The sequence below is a fragment of the Mustela erminea genome, chromosome 5, assembly GCF_009829155.1.
Source record: "Mustela erminea isolate mMusErm1 chromosome 5, mMusErm1.Pri, whole genome shotgun sequence".
Lineage (NCBI taxonomy): Eukaryota > Metazoa > Chordata > Mammalia > Carnivora > Mustelidae > Mustela > Mustela erminea.
Genome location: NC_045618.1, coordinates 27686195 through 27706079, shown reverse-complemented (window position 1 = coordinate 27706079; position 19885 = coordinate 27686195). Strand labels below are relative to the sequence as shown.

The 19885-nt window shown below is 45.1% G+C and overlaps 2 protein-coding genes across 11 annotated transcripts in view; both read left to right on the top strand.

Annotated features, from left to right (window-relative positions):
* Window positions 1-8991, top strand: part of HERC2 (HECT and RLD domain containing E3 ubiquitin protein ligase 2) — a 235516-nt gene extending 226525 nt beyond the window's left edge. For all 7 annotated transcript variants that reach the window (XM_032342316.1, XM_032342318.1, XM_032342315.1 and 4 more), the window contains 7 exons: window positions 3413-3554; window positions 3723-3917; window positions 4567-4679; window positions 5268-5458; window positions 6334-6439; window positions 6828-7040; window positions 8144-8991. In XM_032342316.1, the coding sequence (XP_032198207.1) occupies window positions 3413-3554; window positions 3723-3917; window positions 4567-4679; window positions 5268-5458; window positions 6334-6439; window positions 6828-7040; window positions 8144-8416 (1233 nt within the window). In that variant the 3' untranslated portion in view covers window positions 8417-8991. The remainder of the gene's footprint in view (window positions 1-3412; window positions 3555-3722; window positions 3918-4566; window positions 4680-5267; window positions 5459-6333; window positions 6440-6827; window positions 7041-8143) is intronic.
* Window positions 8992-18694: 9703 nt separating this feature from the next.
* Window positions 18695-19885, top strand: part of OCA2 (OCA2 melanosomal transmembrane protein) — a 399414-nt gene continuing 398223 nt past the window's right edge. For all 4 annotated transcript variants that reach the window (XM_032342310.1, XM_032342311.1, XM_032342312.1 and 1 more), the window contains exon 1: window positions 18695-18839. The gene's annotated coding sequence lies outside the window, so the exon portion shown is untranslated. The remainder of the gene's footprint in view (window positions 18840-19885) is intronic.

Sequence of the window (19885 nt, the reverse complement as noted above, 5' to 3'; positions counted from 1 at the left end):
TGTCCTTGCTTTAGAGAGCAAGGTGCTACCTATCTGTGATATTCTGTGGTGCTAAGGCTTCCAGTGGGAATGTAAATTGTTTTCTTTGTAACAGAAGTCAGAAAGACTTATTTCAGATAATCCAAAAGGATGGATACAGGTAAGCAAAGAGAGAGAAGTAAAAATGACCGTATTTCTACCAAATAGTAGTAACTACTGCTGACATTTGGAGATGTGTTTGTATGTTTGTCATAATTGAAACTGGATTCGTCTCTTTTGTAACTTGCCCTTTTTTCCTCTTATAACGTTGTAAGCACCTCTCCTTGCCTTACAGTGAGACCGTGGGATTATTTTCGCTGACCACCTACCCCATGTTCTCTTAGTTTCGTCTGTCAGATTTCTCTGCAGGGTGCTGGAAGGCTGTGCCCACTTTTCTGGGATATAGCGGGGCTTCTCAGCACTGTCCCAACTACAGATGTGTCTTCAGTTGCCTTCCTTGTATTAGGTTCTGAAAAGCAGGGCCAGTCAGAGGCACTCCATACATCAAATTGTATGTGGGGACAATTCCTATTCCTACCAGCCTCACACCCTTTCTGGCTCTGATACCTATCTTTGCCTATTTAATAGACCAGAATCACTAATACTGTTCTGTAGTAATCAGAGAAATGAAAAGTAAGCCATCTCTGACTTAAACCTGCTGCTAAGTGTAGATACACTTAACAGTTTAAAAAATTAACTAAAACAGAACTCCACCACTGAATATGATGTTGTGTATACTTGACATTTAACATGCAAATGAAATAGCCCCACCTCTTGGAACAGAAACAGAGAGTTACTAAGAACAAATTCTTTGTTCCTTTATATTAACACATGATTTTTACCCTGATGTTGGTTGCATGACTAGACATTTCTCTAGAGTTGCTCTTGGGGGCATTTTTGAATTAAGACACAAACTCTGGTCATTTGTTGGAGAACACATGTGACCACACTGATGGAAGTAGTCCCTTCACTGACGTCAGACTCTTTAATGCTAAGCTGGAGGTCAGTCAGCCCACTCTACAAACAAATGGGCTGTTTAATTAGGTTTATAAAAAATGTTTTTATTTTCTCACCTTGAGGATCATTTTGGTTTGTTCTATGTTATTAGGTCTTAAACACTGAAGTTTATAAGTGAGGAAAGTTCAACTAACACAGATGGTTGGGCATTCCTAGATCATATGCCTGCCCCAGCCACACACAGAGGTGCCTAGCCAGGGACAGCAGCCTGATATGGGTATTCAGATCTCGGGCTTTTGGCATCATTGAGCCTTGGTGATGTGGAACCCATGTTAAACATGCCTTTTCTGTCTTTCTCTTATGTTGATTTTGCATTCATCATGTTTGGACACCTCTTTCCTTCTTGCCTTTATGTTCCAGCATTTGTGTCAAAAATGTTCAGTACATGTTTGAAAAAATAGAACGGGTAAAGGACAAATTCATATTAGCATTTTTAAAATGCACATAAACAGCATTCAATGCATTATACCATGGGTGCTCTAGTATACCTTGGGGCCCTCTGGTATGAGAGTTAGGTCCTTTTCAGTTCAGATTTCATACTTCCTCCTGAAGCTAGAAAGATCCTCCACAAAGATAGAATTGTTTTTTTAATCAAAAATAGAATGGAGGATGATAATGGGATGCATTCCATGAATCCAAGTTGAGCTCAAGATACCAGTTGATCCAGAAAGGTGGTGTCAGCTGTCCTGTAGCCACAGATTGCTGCTGGCATCCACCTTCTCCCATGGGAATGCCATTGTAGATATTCTCATACTGTCTGTGCAGAGTATTCTAGAGACAGTAAAACATAGGCATGTTCCTGGAGGGTTTTGTTTGAATATGATTTAGTTTTATAACAGAATATGAATATCACTGTACATAAAAATTTTTTATTTAAAATTTATTGCAGAATTAATGAGCATGCTCATTTCTGAAAATTTGGAAAATTCAGATTAAAGGCAATTAAAATGACTTCTATTCCTATTGTCCAGAAGTAGCCACAGGTACACAGGTGCCTGTTTGTCCTTGCAGAGTCATAGCTGTGTTCTCATAGCCATTTCCCTCAGAGGAGCCAAGAGCATCAGTTTAATTGGTATTGTAAATGGAGATGATGTGACATTCAGAGTAGGAAGATGGGTCTGCATCTTGTTTCTCATGGATGGACACATCCATCTTCCTTTCTGTAGCTCAGTTTCCTCCAGGGATTTTGGGTACCTTGAAGAACTGCTGTGAGGTTTAAATGAAATCACATTTGTGAACATACAGTCAAATATGTGGCACAAAGAACATTTCATTCCATAGGAAGCTAATTCATTATTGTCATTATTCATAAGTCTTGTTTATGATTATTTGTTTGTGAGTATTTGCTATTTAAACTCAGCCTAGAACTTACTTAAGAAGTTAAGGATTGTGAGAGTTTAGCTGGACGAGGTAACAGAAAAGTGCATTTTTATGAACATTTTTTCTTAACTTTCCATTTTGCCATTATTTTAGACTGAGTTTCTAAAGTGATTCTGAAGCACTATGTAGCCTACAAAACTGCAGGGTTACTGAGCCCCTACTAGGTGAGGGCCTGGAGATCTCTTGGTCTGATCTGTTTGAAAATCTTAGCCTAGGGTGAGAAATACAGGTAGAAAAAGTGATTGTAGTTGGGGGGGGGCAGTGACCCCCAAGGGTTGGAGTAGGATACGTGCAGATGAGTAAGGGAGGGGGGAAGATTCTGTTTTGGATGACATGGTGCCTCCAGGTTTGGTCTCAGCCATTTGGTTTGAAGCTCAGAGTCCTGATAGTCTTCTAAGGAGGGCTGCTTTTGGGGTTGCTGGCGTCCTATTCATGGAGGCCGAGGCAGTGTGGTAAAGTGGTTGGCCGTGGTTAAAGTTATGAAGTGTGAGGGTGAATCATATGGTTACTGACCACATTTGCTGCACCCATGTGAATGGCCAACCGAGGTCTATATTTTCTTGAGGGAATGTTTACTTAGATACCACCAGTCGTGAGGGGTGCTATGCTGTGGCAACATGCTGCATGCATATGGTGAGCAGGGGCCGTGTCTTCCATCGTGATAGCACAGCTTCCATTAGCACAGCTGTCCAGCGAGCACCTTGTTTTTGAGGCCTGAGGACACAAACCCTCTGAGAACCTCAAAGATTGGTTTCACACTCCTTTCCCCTCACTGTGGGCTCCACTCATGACAGCTCTTTAGGTCCAGCAGCAGAATGCTGGCTGGACTTCTACACTGGTGACCAGGGCAGAGGAGTAAAGGGTAACAAGATGGGGGAGAGGCTGTAGGGCTCATTGTTGCCACAGATGTCCCAGGGCTGGTTAGCTGTGGAAGATAGTAGCTGTGTGCTTTCTGCTGCTGTGGCTGTTTCATATTTATTTCTTTTCTCCTCTCTAGGTCAAACGTTCAAGGAGTAAAGGCGGCCTAGCAGGCCCTGATGGGACCAAGTCTGTCTTTGGGCAGATGTGTGCTAAGATGAGCTCATTTAGCCCCGACAGCCTCCTCCTCCCCCACCGTGTCTGGAAAGTCAAATTTGTGGGTGAGAACTTGCATGCACTAGCAGGCCTGTGGTCCTGAGGGTTGGCAGTCTGAGCACAGACAGTAGTGCAGTGGGCATTATTACAGGGGAGCTGAGAAGTTCATCTGGCTGCACCCTGCAGGGCTTTGCTGGTGTGACTAAGTGTTGCTGACTCTCTTTTCCCTCAAGGTGAATCTGTGGATGACTGTGGTGGTGGCTACAGTGAGTCCATAGCTGAGATCTGTGAAGAACTGCAGAATGGACTCACCCCACTTCTGATCGTGACGCCCAATGGGAGAGATGAGTCAGGGGCCAACCGCGACTGCTACCTGTTCAGCCCCGCTGCCAGGGCACCCGTACACACCAACATGTTCCGCTTTCTGGGTGAGCCTTCTTGCACGGGCATGGTGCCTCAATTATGTGGCTTTGTGTGCCCCAGTTACTTAATGTCTGTTCTGTCTTGGGAATGACAAATATTTTGAGTATTTGGTTTTAACTTTTTCACTGTACAGGTGCAGGGACATGTAGAGCCAACCATCAGTGAGTGGCTAGGTGCAAAGGGTCAGAAAATGTCTGGCGCATCAAGGATCTGAAATACCATGTTTCTGCAGCTTAAATGTGTCTGAAACTTGGGGTCAGATCTGAAGGGTTTTGGTAGTTGGTCATTCCCTCCCTCCTGTTCCATTAAATATATATGCTGAGTCCTCCTATTGCTGCCTGTTCCTCTCCAGGTACGGCCTACCTTCCTTGAGAAACTCCATCTGTTTTAAAGGAATGGAGATTGGCCTCTGTGTGGCTTATACTTATTGGTACAAATAGAAGAGTTAGAAACTAGGCCCATAGGAACAAAAGGAAACAATGAATTTAGAACAGGACAAAATGTATTAAGGATGGACCTGTCTCCATGAATTTGGGTAACATTGGTTAAGAAGGCACTGAGGCCCAGTGTGGAGCTATTCTGTGGTGTTAATTGAACTATATGTTTTATCATTGATTTCAAGTATCTCCTGTTACTTGTGCCTTGACTGAGCAGGTGTGTTACTGGGCATCGCTATCCGGACTGGGAGTCCCCTGAGCCTCAACCTGGCTGAGCCTGTCTGGAAGCAACTGGCTGGGATGAGCCTCACCATTGCAGACCTCAGTGAGGTAACCACCAGGAAAGTGGGGATGGGGAAATGTGACACCTAGTGTACCTGGTACAGAGTGCAAGGGGCACCCCTGGCTACAGACTGCTTTCTAGTAGCAAAGAAGGTCTGTGGATGTTAGGCCAGTTTGCCTCTGGAACTTGATAGACCATCTGTTTGGTGGTGCTTTTGCAACTTGAAATCTTGTCAGATAAGAAAATTCACCCAATTTTCCTGTGGAAGATCAGAGCTTGTGAATGGCTGGGTGGTGGCTTTGGCTTTCAGGTGGGGAAGCATGACTGGCTGACCACAGCCAGCATCTTCCCTGTGGCCATACTTCCCTTGGTACTACGACTATAGGGGGGGATCTGTCTCCAACCAGTGGCTGTTGGTTAATTTTAAGGACTTCCTTGAATTACAAGCTCTTTTCCTTAGCTCCCTGTGTGAAGTGCTTTCTCACTGCTGGTCTCTTATTTTCTGGCATTTATAATGCACCAGCAGCCTTGAGGTATACCCAGTGCAGACTGAGGTGCCGTCAGGGCTGAACTACAGTCAGAAGTGGGGTAAAGACCCTGGCTTAACATGTGGGCTCCCTTTTTTCCCTCGAAAGGTTGATAAAGATTTTATCCCTGGGCTCATGTACATCCGTGACAATGAAGCCACCTCAGAGGAGTTTGAGGCAATGAGCCTGCCCTTCACTGTGCCAAGTGCAAGTGGCCAGGACATCCAGCTGAGCTCTAAGTATACACACATCACCCTGGACAACCGTGCAGAGTATGTCCGGCTGGCAATAAACTACAGGTGGGGTCATCTGCCTTCTACTGTTTTGGTTCAGTAAGTAGCAAAAATAGGAAATAGTTTGCTTGGATGGCTGCATTTTTCAGAAATCCCATACAGTAAAATGTTAGTAGACTTGGTTCTAACAACTACATCTATAGTTATCAAAGCTTATTTTGTAATCCAAATCAGAGTATTCATTATTTTTGTCTGAGATTCCTGGCTCTGACTAGAAAACCAAGGTGGCTAGAATTGTGCTGTTTTGGGAGCTCTCCAGGCAGAACTCAGAGGACCTGTGGGTACCCTCCTGTAGATGCCCCTCTGTGAGCTCTCCTGGGCAGCATTGCCGCTGCCTGGCCCTCAGCAAAGCGACCCATCTAGCTTCTGCTGCTCCTTGCTCCTTCCACCTGACATTACAAGTCCACACAGTCTTTGTTCTCCAGAAGCACCTGGCCAGGTACTTGGTAAGATTGCACATTGGCTGGGCTTTGCCTGCTGAGTTCTGGTTGTGGGTAGTCCCGGCAAGTGTGCTATGCTGTCCCTTTGTATTCATTTCTGCCTTATGCCCTAACTCACCAGTCATGAAGGCCTTGAGCACAGTATTTGCTTCCAGAGGGATCTTACTGTGGGTGCTGTGGAGCCTGGTTTTCTGGTGCACATCTAATTCTGGCTCCTTCCTGGGTATGCAATAAGTATTAAGAATTGTGTCTTGGAAGCTCTAGGTAGTTTTTAAGATTATCCTCTATGTGCCAGTGTAGCTGAACTCAGTCTATGAGAAGCTCTGTGATGCTATTTTTATGAGCTACATGCCTTGGTCATCTGTGGGGTAAGGCTTGTTATGAGCAGGACAAGACCTACATTACCAAAGATAGAAATGCAAAGTGAGTTTTTTCTTTCAGACTCCATGAATTTGATGAGCAGGTGGCTGCTGTTCGGGAGGGAATGGCCCGAGTCGTGCCTGTCCCCCTTCTTTCTCTGTTCACTGGATATGAATTGGAGACGATGGTATGCCCCTGAAAGCTGCTGCCCTACACCTGCCTTTTCATATCGAGCCACTAAATCAGTGCCGCTAGTTAATTTCTTGGTTAAATCTTGCACTTAATTTACATCTGAAATATGCTTATGCCTGGTAGATGAGGTGAAAACACGTTTGAAAAGTGGGTGTTCCCGGCCTATGTCCTTCCTTTCCTTGCAGCCCCCATCCCACACCAGGGTGGAGCACAGGGTCAAGTACACATCCACCCAAACACATGGGACCCAACCCCCCAACTGTCCACTCTGGCTCTCACGTACATCCTGCCTGAAACAAGCCTTGGTAGGAAGAGGGATTGACTCTATACTGAAGCGAAAAGTCAGAAGTGTCAGCCAGCCCTGACGGTATGTCCTTCTGCAGGTATGTGGCAGCCCAGATATCCCTCTGCATCTCCTAAAGTCAGTGGCTACCTACAAAGGAATCGAGCCTTCTGCATCCCTGATCCAGTGGTTCTGGGAGGTGATGGAGTCCTTCTCCAACACAGAGCGCTCCCTCTTCCTTCGCTTTGTGTGGGGTCGGACAAGACTGCCCAGGACCATCGCCGACTTCCGGGGCAGAGACTTCGTCATCCAGGTGCGATTCCTGTATATCTTGTTGTGTCAGCTGTAGGGGTAGGCTCCTTGCACATGATCCTACAGCTCATTAGAAAATGGGACTCTTGTGTTAACGTGGTTTTTTTCCTTCTTCCTGGAAATAATAAAAAGCACACCCCACAACTTCTTTGATTTGATTGCTCAAAATTTCATGACTATAGATATTAAATCTCACTTTCTACTTCTGGAAAATTTATCTGGCCACCACCGAAGATAGTGCTATTATGTCAGCATATTTGAGATTTTGAGCACACATGTCTTTTAAAACATGTATTTGATTCTTTGGTTGAATTAAGTAATGTTGCTTATTGGGAAAAGTAAGAGCACCCATCAGATTGAGAACAAGAGTTTTGCTTTGAGTTCTAACTCTGTGGTCCAATGGTCAGAAACAGGCTTTGTTTATCTGCTGAGTCATGGGGTGAAGTGATGTAATCCCCCCTCCCTCCTCTATCCTGAGGCAACAAGTGTGATTTTCCATGTAGCAATACCATGGGGATGGGGGACTTCCCGGAGGGGCAGATTAGGGTGGAGCATCCTTTCTTCCTCCATATTTGAAAGGATTTGGGGATGGGCTCCTTCCTGAGCACAGCCTAACTCCAGTCTCTGACTGGGGTTGCAATAGAAGTCATGTGCCAGAGAGATCTTTGAGACCAACCTGTAGTTTTTCTCTCCAAAAGTAGGTAATTTCTGGGTCCAGAATTCTTGCTGGCTTTATAGTGTTTTATCTGTAGTAGTCAAAAGGGGCTAATGGGTTTAAGGAGAATTCCCCATGTGGGTGCGTGCTGAGCCTGTGTCTTCTGCCTGCCTTGTGCCAGACCCTGTTCTCAGCACTGATTTGTCAAAAGTAATTGCCACAGTAACCAATTACTATTCTTAACTATAAGTCCTAGGAATTACTGAGTTGCTCCTTTTAATTTCTAAAATGGGCTAGAGTATTTGTTTTCTGATACTTCATTATTCTTAACCAAAAATATTATGATTTTTGTGAGAGTAAGGAGTCTAATGAACATAATAAAATAGATTAACAGTTCTACCTGTCCTTGTACATAGTCTCTGATTATTTAACATCTTTTTCATCAACAGGTATTGGATAAATACAACCCTCCTGACCACTTCCTTCCTGAGTCCTACACCTGCTTCTTTTTGCTGAAGTTGCCTAGATATTCCTGTAAGCAGGTGCTGGAGGAGAAATTAAAATATGCCATCCATTTTTGCAAATCGATAGACACAGATGATTATGCTCGCATAGCCCTTACAGGAGAGCCAGCTGCGGATGACAGCAGTGACGACTCAGAGAATGAGGATGTGGATTCATTTGCTTCAGACTCTACACAGGATTATTTAACAGGACACTGAGATGGAGAAATGCCATTCATCGCAAGCCACCAGGAGACTAAGCAAGGAGGCAGGGTGCTGCAGACTAGAGTACAGGAGGTAGTGTGTTTGATGAGAAATATTAGGTCTCTAAAATGCATGGGGGTGGGCAGGGTGACTGATCACTCATGATTGAACAATGAATGGAATAATGATTGGGAAATCAACCTTGCACATGGGGGGACTATGTGGACACTAACATTTATTTTTGAGACTTAAAAGGGTCTTACCCATAATGCTGCATTACATGTAGGACTTCTGTGTTTACTACAATGTGTAAATGTTTATATAAATACTGAATTGCAGCATCCCCAAAATGAATAAAAAGCCTTTTTACTTGTGGGTGCAATAGATTGTTTTTATTTCTTTTTTCTTCAAGTGTTGTGCATTGTCTTGATTGTACATTGGAAATCCTGTGTAATGATTAAATCATATTATAAATATTTCAATTAATATTACCCTGAATTTGTTTATTAAAAGTTTTTTGAACATTAAATGATCAGTATTACTTAAATGCATCTAGAGGTTATTTAAACCAAAACCAAAACAAAAGTTGATCTCCCTCTTCTCCCCAGGTGCACATTTTAGCATATGCAGTATGTAACTTGAATTGAGGCCTTTCTGTGAGCAATATCTATCATAGAAAGTATACTATATATAATGTTTGTGTCCTGTATATCTCTAAATTTTAATTCCCTATAAATAAAACATCTGTCATAAAATTGTAAGCTGAGTCTTATCTGGTTAGACTAGCACTGGTGGATGTGCTACATCCAAAAAATAGTTTTGGATAGAGCATTAGTTAAAGCCATTCCAATCTAGTTTATGCATTTTTGATTAAAAAAAAAAAAAATCCATTCCAGTGACAAAGGAGGAATGGGTAAAAGAATGGGAACATTCCAAAGGGAGTGGCTGGTGTTGGGATCTGAAGACCAGGAGCCTTCAGGATCTGTTCCCCTGTCCTCCACTCCCGCCTGTCCTGGTTCCCATCCCATTGGTCTGGGGCCAGGGGGTGTGTTTCTGGTCCAGTTGGCCATGGGATAGGATTTGAGAGCTGCATGTTCTAGAATTGTGTGAATGGTAAGTTCTCTGCAAAGGGAAAGACTGGGAATAGGATAGGAAAGTTGGCTAACGGGCCTGGTATGCTCAAACTTGAGGTAAACTAGATGAAGGCAAAAGATGTTTATGTTGAGGGGTTATTTCTTTATTCAGGGACACAATGTTTTGCATTAGAATATCCAAAGAAAAAGTTTCTGGGAATTTATCTATGACCAAATTTGTGAATGCCCAGGTTAATCTTTTTTTTACCTTGGCTCAAAATCTCTATAATCTGTGAGGCGTTTTTCAAATCACCAACCTTTTTGTTATCAGTCACCTTTTTTTTTTTTTTTTAAAGATTTTATTTATTTATTTGAGAGAGAGACAGTGAGAGAGAACATGAGCGAGGAGAAGGTCAGAGGGAGAAGCAGACTCCCCATGGAGCTGGGAGCCCGACGTGGGAATAGATCCTGGGACTCCAGGATCACGACCTGAAAGGCAGTCGTCCAACCAACTGAGCCACCCAGGCGCCCCTATCAGTCACCTTTTGCTGCATAACAAACTACTCCTAAATTTGGTGGCATGCAAGATGCAACATTTCTTTTTCACATATCTGGATTGGCTAGTTTTGGCTGAATGGCTTTAGACAGTGGGATGGGCCAGGCTCTTTTTCACATGCTCTTCTGACTACCCAAGGCAAGAGAACAGTTGAAAACAGTCAAGGCCTATGTTCATAACTGAACTGTCCCTCAATCCACATTCTGTGGGCCAACCCCCAAACATGTGGACTGACAAATATCTTTTGCCTCTAGAATAGCTGCTCTGAAAGTCTTGTTCAAGGACCCCTCCATTTCCCTTTCATGGTGTCCCATGAGGTCCTCCTCTTTCCAACTATATATCTGCAGGAAACAACATTTTTTTTCATACCTCGCAACCTAAACTGTATTGCAATATATGGATGGCAGAAACAGAAAAGAGATTCCAACTATCTTTTCATAAGCCAGATAGTAAAAAGATTAATAAACATTTTAATGCTACTTCTCAGAAAATCACTAATGTTTTTAATTTTGGAATATAGTTTTTCAGAATAGTATTCATGTTAATAAATAATGGGTTTGTTGGGACACTTGGGTGGTGCAGTTGGTTAGGCATCTGACTCTCAGTTCCACTCGGGTTGTGGGATCAAGCCCCACATTGGGCTCGACTCTCAGCATGGAGTCTGTTTGGGATTCTCTTTCTCTCCATCTGCCCTTCTCACTTGTACTCACTCGCTCTTTTTCTCACTCTCTCAGATCTCAAAAGAATGGGCTTATTCTATTTAAAAATGAATGAATATTTTTCTTAAAGATTTTATTTATTTATTTGACAGATAGAGATTACAAGTAGGCAGAGAGGCAGGCAGAAAGAGAGAGAGAGGAGGAAACAGGCTCCCTGCCAAGCAGAGAGCCTGATGCGGGGCTTGATCCCAGGACCCTGGGATCATGACCCGAGCCGAAGGCAGAGGCTTTAACCCGCTGAGCCACCCAGGAGCCCCAAAAATGAATGAATATTTTAAAACATTTTAATTTTAATTTCAAATATGGTAATTATTGATAGATAGAACCTAGATAAAAATTACTGAATGAAAAAGCGTTCTGAGTCAAACTGCTGCAGAGGAGGGAACTGCAAAGTCATTACTGGAAGTGTGGTCCAGGGAAATGCAAACAGCTTGGACAGCCATGCCTTCCACCTACCAGGCTTTGTCTCTGTTGTGTTTACATTGTTCAGAAGCAATTACCTGGGACCTACTTGTTAGGAGCTCTTTTCCTTTACCTTCAGAAATGCTGGGGGATTATCTGTTTCCTACATTTTTTCCACTCAAGGAAAAAAAAAGACTGATTTTCATAGTAACAGTTTCTTCATTTTTGTCCAAGACAGTCTCTAAGTTACCTATCCTTTTCAATTTAACTCTTCAATCTTACCCGATGTATGCGGCCTGAAGTTATGGTTCATTTTGGCAGACTGAAATTAGTGTGGCAGAACCTATGGAAACATAAATTGTGGGAAAGACAGACCCAAACTGTGCTAGGAGTGGAAGTCTTCATTCACTGATGAAGATTCCTTAATTTTATTAGCAGGTTCCATTAACATTTTGAATTGTGGATTAATCCCTGCAGAGGCAATTAGATGGTGTGATGTATAGTGTGTTTTTCTTTCTTTCTTTTTTTAAATATTTTATTTATTTATTTCACAGAGAGAGAGAGAGATCACAAGTAAGGCAGAGCAGCAGGCAGAGAGAGAGGGGAAAGCAGGCTCCCCGCTGAGCAGAAAGCCCGATTCGGGGCCCTATCCCAGGACCCTGAGATCATGACCCGAGCTGAAGGCAGAGACTTAATTCACTGAGCCACCCAGGTGCCCCTCGTGTGTTTTTCTACCAATAAAAGTAGCAGATACACATTTACAATGCGTATGAAGCTGCCTCTGTTAAATTTATAAAAACTTAATATGGTGCCTGACACTAGTGTTCACCTTTAGAATCCCTGACAAATTCTTTTGAATTTCTTAGCATAGACCACCTCCAGTATTGTCCCCTGGGGTCTGATAGCCTCCCCTCCCTAGTGCTTGCTCATGGGCTGCCAGCCTCTCATGCCTCTGTTTGAACTTGTCTGCCCTCCATACAACCAAATGGCCATCTGCTTGGCTCTGAGTTTATTCACTTGGTACGCTCCATCCTTCAGATCCCAAGTACAAACTTCAGGAGCTGGAATTGGTTTTCTTGAGCTTGTCCCAGCTCTGGACAACCCAGCAGTACCTACTATACCACAGTATACATACAGTATACTACAGTATACATATAGTATACATACAGTAGTACTATACTACTGCACAGCAGTGCAGGGTGGTTGTATTATAGGTAGTCCCTGCTCTACCATGTGATCCATGACTGCAGGAGTGACTGCTGGCTCTGTGTTGTTGCTGGACACGGGGCCCGATTCAGACAGGTCCAGTTCTGAAAGATACAACTCATCGTCTACAAGTGGTGACAATCTCCCCAGTGGCTGTTTGAGCACTAGAGAACGTGGAAGCAGTACCTGGCTGACAGGTACTCAACAATGAACACTAAGGTGGGTTATTCATTTCATCAGCATGGAATACTGTCCAGCATCAAGGGGACCACTGGCTTTTGAGGTTGTTAACTAGAAACATCTGGGTTGACTAGAAATCTAAGTAATTCCAGACAAAGCTTCCTAAGTCCATGTACAGGTAAATTGTTTTGACTTGCAAAACTAGCCAAGATACTTTAATTTAGGGATAGTGGAAGAGAATGGAGAAGTCTGAGGTATGGGCAACTAGGTTTCTACATGCTGGCTATTCACATCTGTGGCCAGGCACTGGAGTTGGGGCCCCCTTCTCATTGCGTCTGCTAGCCCAGGCAGGGAACATGGAGTGGGAGACCCCTGGGGTTTTAGTCTGCTCTGTGGCCTGGGGTCTTCTGATCTGATCCTTCCTAGCTCTTAATCTCAGTACACCTCAAGCTTTGGCACTCACAAGGCTGATTAATCATTTGTATTTTTGTAGGTAAATACTTTATAGCAAGGATCTCTGCTAGGACATGTCTCTCAGAAATCCTGATAGGCTCAGTAAGAAGGGCATGTGTCCTGGGCATGGAGGGGCTAGGGCCACGGCTCCTTCTGTGGGTATGTTGACCTGAGAGCCTAGCCTCCTTCCTGCCAGAGCTCCAGGGTGCCAGGCAGGCTGGCCAGGGCTTGTACAGTCACTCAGGAATAGGCCACAAGGGATTACCCACTCCCACGGTATTAGCCCTAGGTCCTTCCCACCACACAGGGCCACCCACGCTGAACCTCTTCCCCTTTGTGGATCTGAAGAAGTCCCCCAACCAAGGGACTTCCAACACACAGGGAGCCCATCTGAGACTAAAGTGGCCACGGGAGTACCCCAGGATACCTGGTTATTCCATCACCCTGCAGGCTGGACAGCCTGGCACTGCTCTCAGAAGGTACAGGTAGATGTCCCAATGCTGACACCCCTCCCTGGCTGCAGGCCACATGAGGTGGGTGCCTGAGCTGTCTGCTGAAGTGCAGGAACATGGGGTGGGGAGAGGCAGATCAGAAGGCTTGAGAACTGGTTCCTCCAGCCCTGCTTCACTGCGGGGTCTTTTGGCCTGTTGGCAGGTGAACTCTGCTGTGTGCAACATGGGCCACACACTGTAAACTCTCCCACTGGGTCAAGAGTGGTCCCTGGCCTCCTGTGCTTGGTTTTGCTGGCATGTCATAGTGGCCACAGGCATTTGATGTCACTATTGTCCATGGGAAATTCCTTGTACAGCATTGCTATGACCGCAGTCCCAGCTTTACACTCTCCTGTGCATATGCATGCCCAATGGAGGCACCATTGCCTGGTTCCCTTTGCTATCTCTCCTCCTTTAGTTAGCTTGGTTGGAAAGAAGCCCTTGGAGGTACCATAATTTCTCAAAGCAGTAACATCCGTCTCAAGGCAGGGCAGAGGGAAACCTGTGGTCAACACACTGGTCCTAGTGGAGCTGGCACAGGAACAGGACTCTCAGCATTACCCTCCTGACTTACCAGGGCTGGAGTGGGGGTAGACCTACTGCTGGTGGGGAGACTCAGGGACACTGTCCTCATGGGTGAGCAGGTGTGAGGAGCAGGCTCTTCTCAGCCACAGAGAGCCATGCCTGGTGGGCCCCACCCCATCCACTTTTCAAAGATTTTTGTTTCCACAGACCGTGGAATCTACATAATGAATTTTCTTCTAGCACTTTCCATTAAAAACAGACTTTTATTAGAGCAATTTTATATTTATAGCAAAATTGAGCAGAAGGTCCAGAGATTTCCCATATATGCCTTGTTCCCACACATGCATTGCCCCCACCAGAGTGGTACATGTAAGGTTTTGTAGGCGAGATAAACATGACACCAGGTGAAGTGGGTGCAAGGCACTCTCCCGCGAAGTTTCAGGGCTCAGGAGAAGGGGAGCCAGGAAAGTTGCGCCGGGAGGAGGTGGGCACCCTTGGGCCAGGTTCCTTGACTCCGGAAAGGGGAGTGGGGGAAGTGGCACTGGGAGGGAGTTGGCGGGGCGGGGGGTGGTGTCTTTTATCTGTTTCCTATGGAGACGTGATCTGGGCACACATCCTTTTGGCAGGAAAGTCAAGCGTGAAGGAAAGGTGAGGGAGGAGGCTGGAAGACGGTGGGACCCGGCGGTCATTTTTTCGTTCCTCCTGCACTCCCGGAGCCCACCGGCCTAACAGTACACTTTTTGCAACCAATATATTTATCATATTTATCATTGTAGTTTCACAGAACAGTTTTACTACCTTAAAAATCCTCTGTACTCTACTTACCTTTACCTCTCCCCACAAAACCCCTGATCTTTTTATTGCCTTCAAGTTTTGCCTTTTCCAGAATATCATATGGTTGGAATCATTTTAGATTGGTTTCTTTCACTTAGCAATGAATTTAAGGTTCCTTCATGTCTTTTCATGACTTGATAGCTTTATTTATTTATTTATTTATTTATTTATTTATTTATTTTACTGATGAATAATATTCCATGGTCTGAATATACCATGGTTTGTTTATGCATTCGTCCACTGAGGGACATCTTGTTTCCTTCCAAGTTTTGGCAGTTATGAACAAAGCTGCTATAAACATCTGTGTGCAGGTTTTTGTGCCTGTAAGTTTTGAACTCCCTTGGGTAAATAGTAAGGAATACAACTGCTGAATTATGTGGCAAGAGTATGTTGAGTTTTGTGGGAAACTGCCAAATTGCCTTCCAAAGTGACTGCACCGTTTTGCATTTCCACCAACAATGAGTTCCTATTGCTCCACAGCTCATTACATTTTAAATTGCCTTCAAAGTGCAGACTTGGAGGCTAGAATTCCTCCCATTGTTTGCATCATGCCTTCATTGTTCCCTGACTGAATCCTTGGCTAGGATGCAGTCTGTGGTGATTTAAAATATGGCTCTAATGTTCTCTGACATTTTTCCCATCAAGAACGCTTTGAACCTGGCCTCTGTGATTGCTTGACCAGTAGAGTATGATGACAGTGATATCTGCCAGTCCTGGGTACAGGGCTGAAGGAACTGGCAGCTTTTCCTGTCCTTGGGCCCCCGCTACCATGCTGTGAAGAAGTCCAAGGATCAGGGCAGCAGCCACATGGTAGGGCATGCAATCCCACAATAGAAATGAGTGAGGCCACTTCCTGATGATTCCAGTCTCCAGTCTCAAGTTGCTTTCAGTCCTTTGTGCCACCTTGACTTTACTGGGGTTCAGATGATCTCTTTCCATGGTGCCTGAGTTCCAGACCCATGGCATCTGGGAGCATGATAAAATGGTTGTTATTTTCGTTGTTACTTTGTTACACAGCAGTAGATAAAGGAACCCATGTAAGTCTGCATTTGATTTTTCTTTCTCAGGTCCCTCTCTTGGCTGGACAGAAGACATCTACCCTGGCTGTCTGGCCAGTGTCCCATCTCTCCTATATCTCTTAGGGGTCAGTGAGGCTGGGCTGAGTAGAACAATCTGTGGGCAGCAGTGCGTGAACAGGATGTGCAGCCTATGCAGTCAGAGCAGGCAAAGCCTGGTGGCCAGAGAGGCTTGCACAGTGGGTGATCACAGCAACCCCTGAGAGAAGGTTGGATTTCCAAAGAGGAGCTGCAGGAAGATTTCCATGTGAAGTGGGAGTGGAAGACTGGGATGGAAATGGCTCTGAGTCATACCTGTCTGTTGAGGGTGAGCAGTCCAGGGCACTTCACTGGATCACCCACAAACACATAAAATATGCACATCCACACATCCATATAAAACCCACCGCTACTTACATCTTATAAGCAAATGGATTTTATTTCAGGTATTTCAGAATTTATACATCCAAGTACTGTATACTTGGAAAGAGCCACCTTTTTTTAGCCTTTATATCTGATTCCAATGATGCATCTCTTTGCTAAGAACATTTAGATAGCTCCTATTTTGGAGTTTCTCTCAGGAGTTTCTCAAGTCATCTGAGAAAAGTGACTCTATGGTTAGATTTTGGTGAAGTGTTCCTGCCCAGCTCAGGAATCACCACATCATTTCTGAGACTGTCCCCTGTCACTTCTGACTGAAGAAATTCAGAACCTCTCCATGGTACAGCACCAGCACTATGAATTATGCTGTAGTTTCCAACAACATTACCTCCATCCAATCCTCATTCTTAACTGCTGGAATCCCTAATTGAACCTGGCTTCAGCAACCAAAAGGATGGGTTAGCAATGACTAAAGAGCCCAGAGATGGAGAGCTTAAAACTTGGTCCAGCATGGAACTCTGCTCTGTGTGGGCTTTGTTGCCAAGTGTGTTGGGACATGTAGATGCCAATCCCTGGCAGGGGTGGGATTTCTTCCATAATTAGGCAGTATGCACTCATTCCTGGAGCAGGGATAGTTGATCCCACCACAAACATTCAACAGCTACATAAAGAACATTAGGGGCTTGTGATGAAGGAAGAAGAAGGAAGGATGCAGTCAGCCCGGTGGCCAGGCTGAGTCAGCAGGTGAATGTTAGTAACACAGGTGAACATTAGTAACACAGGCATTAGTAAACTATGTGTTTGGCCAGCCAGAGTTGCCCTCCTGGTGCTTCACAATCCTCCTTTGGACCTGTCGGCCTGCACACCAAGGCTCCCCAGGTGTGGCTATCATTCTGTAAGGATGGCCTGCACATTCATACTCTCTGCTCCCTGTGACATTTTCTCTCCTTTATTTGTGTTTCTTGCAGTGTTTGAGGAGGATGCTCAGGCTCACGGATGAGCGTGGATGCATCTGCATTTCTGCTTTGGTCACGAACTCCACAGGTGCCCTGCCCCACGTGAATGGAGTCACCAGGCACAGCACATGTGGGCTGTGTCTACACACGATGTGTACAGTAATCTGACACAAGGGGTCTGAAATGCCATACCGGACCTTATATCAGACTACTTGGGCTCTCTTGTGGTTGTGGCCAGCCCTGGACTGTGCTCGAGGAGCACAGGCTCCAGGAGGACCAGAGGCTCTTTGGATCCTTGGAACGGCTCCTGGGTAACCTGACCACACCCTGTCCTTTGCAATGTGTTTGTTATCAAGTCTATGCCTCCCATATACCTAATGTAGCCAGACTCCATAAAGAAATCATTCTCCCAGAGAGGTTTAGACATTTCCCAGAAGGGCAACTTTTGGGGTTTGTCTGTTACATGGTGGAGGACTTAGGAGCTTCTGAATTCCTGTCAGTCCTTGGGCCTTAGCCCCCCACTTGAGCTGCCTGGTGCATTGCAGGCCTGGGTGTCTGTGTCTGTGTGTAGTGTATGTGTTTATGTATGCCTCTGTGTGTCTTGTGTGTGTCTGTGCATGTGTGTTGGTATGTGTGTATTTATGTGTCTATGTGCCTGTTTATATTTTTGTGTGTGTTTCTGTGTGTGACCTGTTTCTGTGTGTGGTTAATATGTCTGTGTATAGTGTATACTTGTGGTATGTGTGTGTCTGTGTGTGTGTGTCTGTGCAGTTTTTGTTCTGTGTGTATGTTTGTGTGTTTATATGTATGCTTGCATTTCCTTCTGAGGGTATGCAATTTGTGTCTATGTGTGTGTAGTGTCTGTGTGGTGTGTGTGTCTATGTGTGTACCTATCTGTATCTGTGTTTAGTTTGTGTGCCTGGGTATCTGATGTGTCTGTGCGTGTGTTTGTGTCTCTCTGTGTTTACCTCTCTTTGTGTCTGTTGTATGGGAGAAAGAGTGAGCTTCCCACAAATGGAACATTGGCCCAGGCCTAGGCTGGAGAAGAACAGGCAAAGAGAAAATACGAAGAGTGCTGGTCAGGTTTATCAGCAATAGCTGAGAACTCTTCAAAGGCAGAAGAGAAAAAAGAAGTCAAAATAGTCACGCAGTTTACGTTTTCCAAATTCTTGTTCATAAAGAAAAACCTGTACTTGGCTACATTCTATAAACTAGAACTTGTACTGGGCATAACGAGCAGACATTGTCAACTTTCAGAGAGGGTCTGGCCTTTCACCAAGAGCCTTTTTCTCCGTTTCCTGAGTCTCCTGTAGCTCTCGGGGTGAAGGGTGAGGGGGTGAGGGATCCCCTTTCTCTGAGACCCGAGGGCTGCCCGGGTTGGGGGGGGGCAGTGCCTCCTGTGACGTCTGTGGGCGTGGTCAGGCCGGGAGGTGCGGAGAAGGGATCGCCCCGCCCCCGGGGCGCCCAGGCCCACGTCCAGCGCCTGCAGACTTTTTCTTAGTCGGAGTATTGCTCTCCACTCGGCTTTCCGGAGCTATCAGTTTGGACCTTACGACTTCACTTTTGTTGAGAAAGATCAAGTCTTCAGGCCAGTGGGGGAACAGGAGGTGAGGAACCTAACCTGTCTATTCTGGGGAGCAGGTAGGGTTTTAATAATCCTGTGTTCGGTTGTTACTTTATGGAGCAAGGGAGGTCTGTGGGAAAAATGAGTAGTTGGTATGAGCACAGGGCGCGCACTCCCACACCAAGCATTTTCCGGATTTGATGGGAGCAGCTCCCTAGGAGGCAGGTTCGCAGGACAAACCGGGTCCGTCACTCTGGGGTGGGCCATGGGGATATTGAGCGGAGTTTGGACGTGTTCAGACAGACAATGTTCTGCTTGAACTGCAGGGCGGCATCTGCCCCCACCGCTGGCTTCACACACGTGAGCGCTAGTCAGGCGTTTCTGTGCAATGGAATGCGGGGCGGGGGGGGGGGCATTCAATCCCCCAGAGCCTCTTTTTTCCCACTCTGGCCACACACAGCGGAATAAATGGATTTCATGTCGCTAGTTCCTTCCAAGGATATGGATATTAAGCACCAGCTTCCATGTGTGTGGACATTTTTGTGTTTACAGACCCAGACCTGGGCCAGGAGCTCAGCAGGTGCCTAGCAGTCCACCACACAGGACTGCTTGTGAAGTCCCCAGGTGATCCTTTGAGCTGTGACTTCAGGATGTGTCAAGTTCACAATATGCAGTGATTTTGAGGAAAAGCAAACCAGGAGGCTGTTACTACCAGTTGTAGGCAGTTGTTACCTCCTGAATACAAACCACCTAGAAAATGCTACCCCTGAAGTTTGCTCAGTTTGAATGCAAAGCTCTGCGTTCAGGCTCCTGGGGCAGAACTTGTGGGGGCTGGTGATACCAACTCTCATAATTGCCAATGAGGATTAAATCTCATTAAAAACAACAGAGGTGAAAGAAAGCTCTAGATAAACTGTAAAGGACTGTACAAGAACTGCTTGTTACCACAATTTAGTTTACAAACATTTGAGTGTAGTTGTTCACATCAGATATAAAGTGGAAGTGATTTAGGAATGTAAGTTTTATTATACTGATGCAAAAGCAAATGCTGATACTGTTTTTGTTTTTTGAGAAGTTCATGACCCCTTT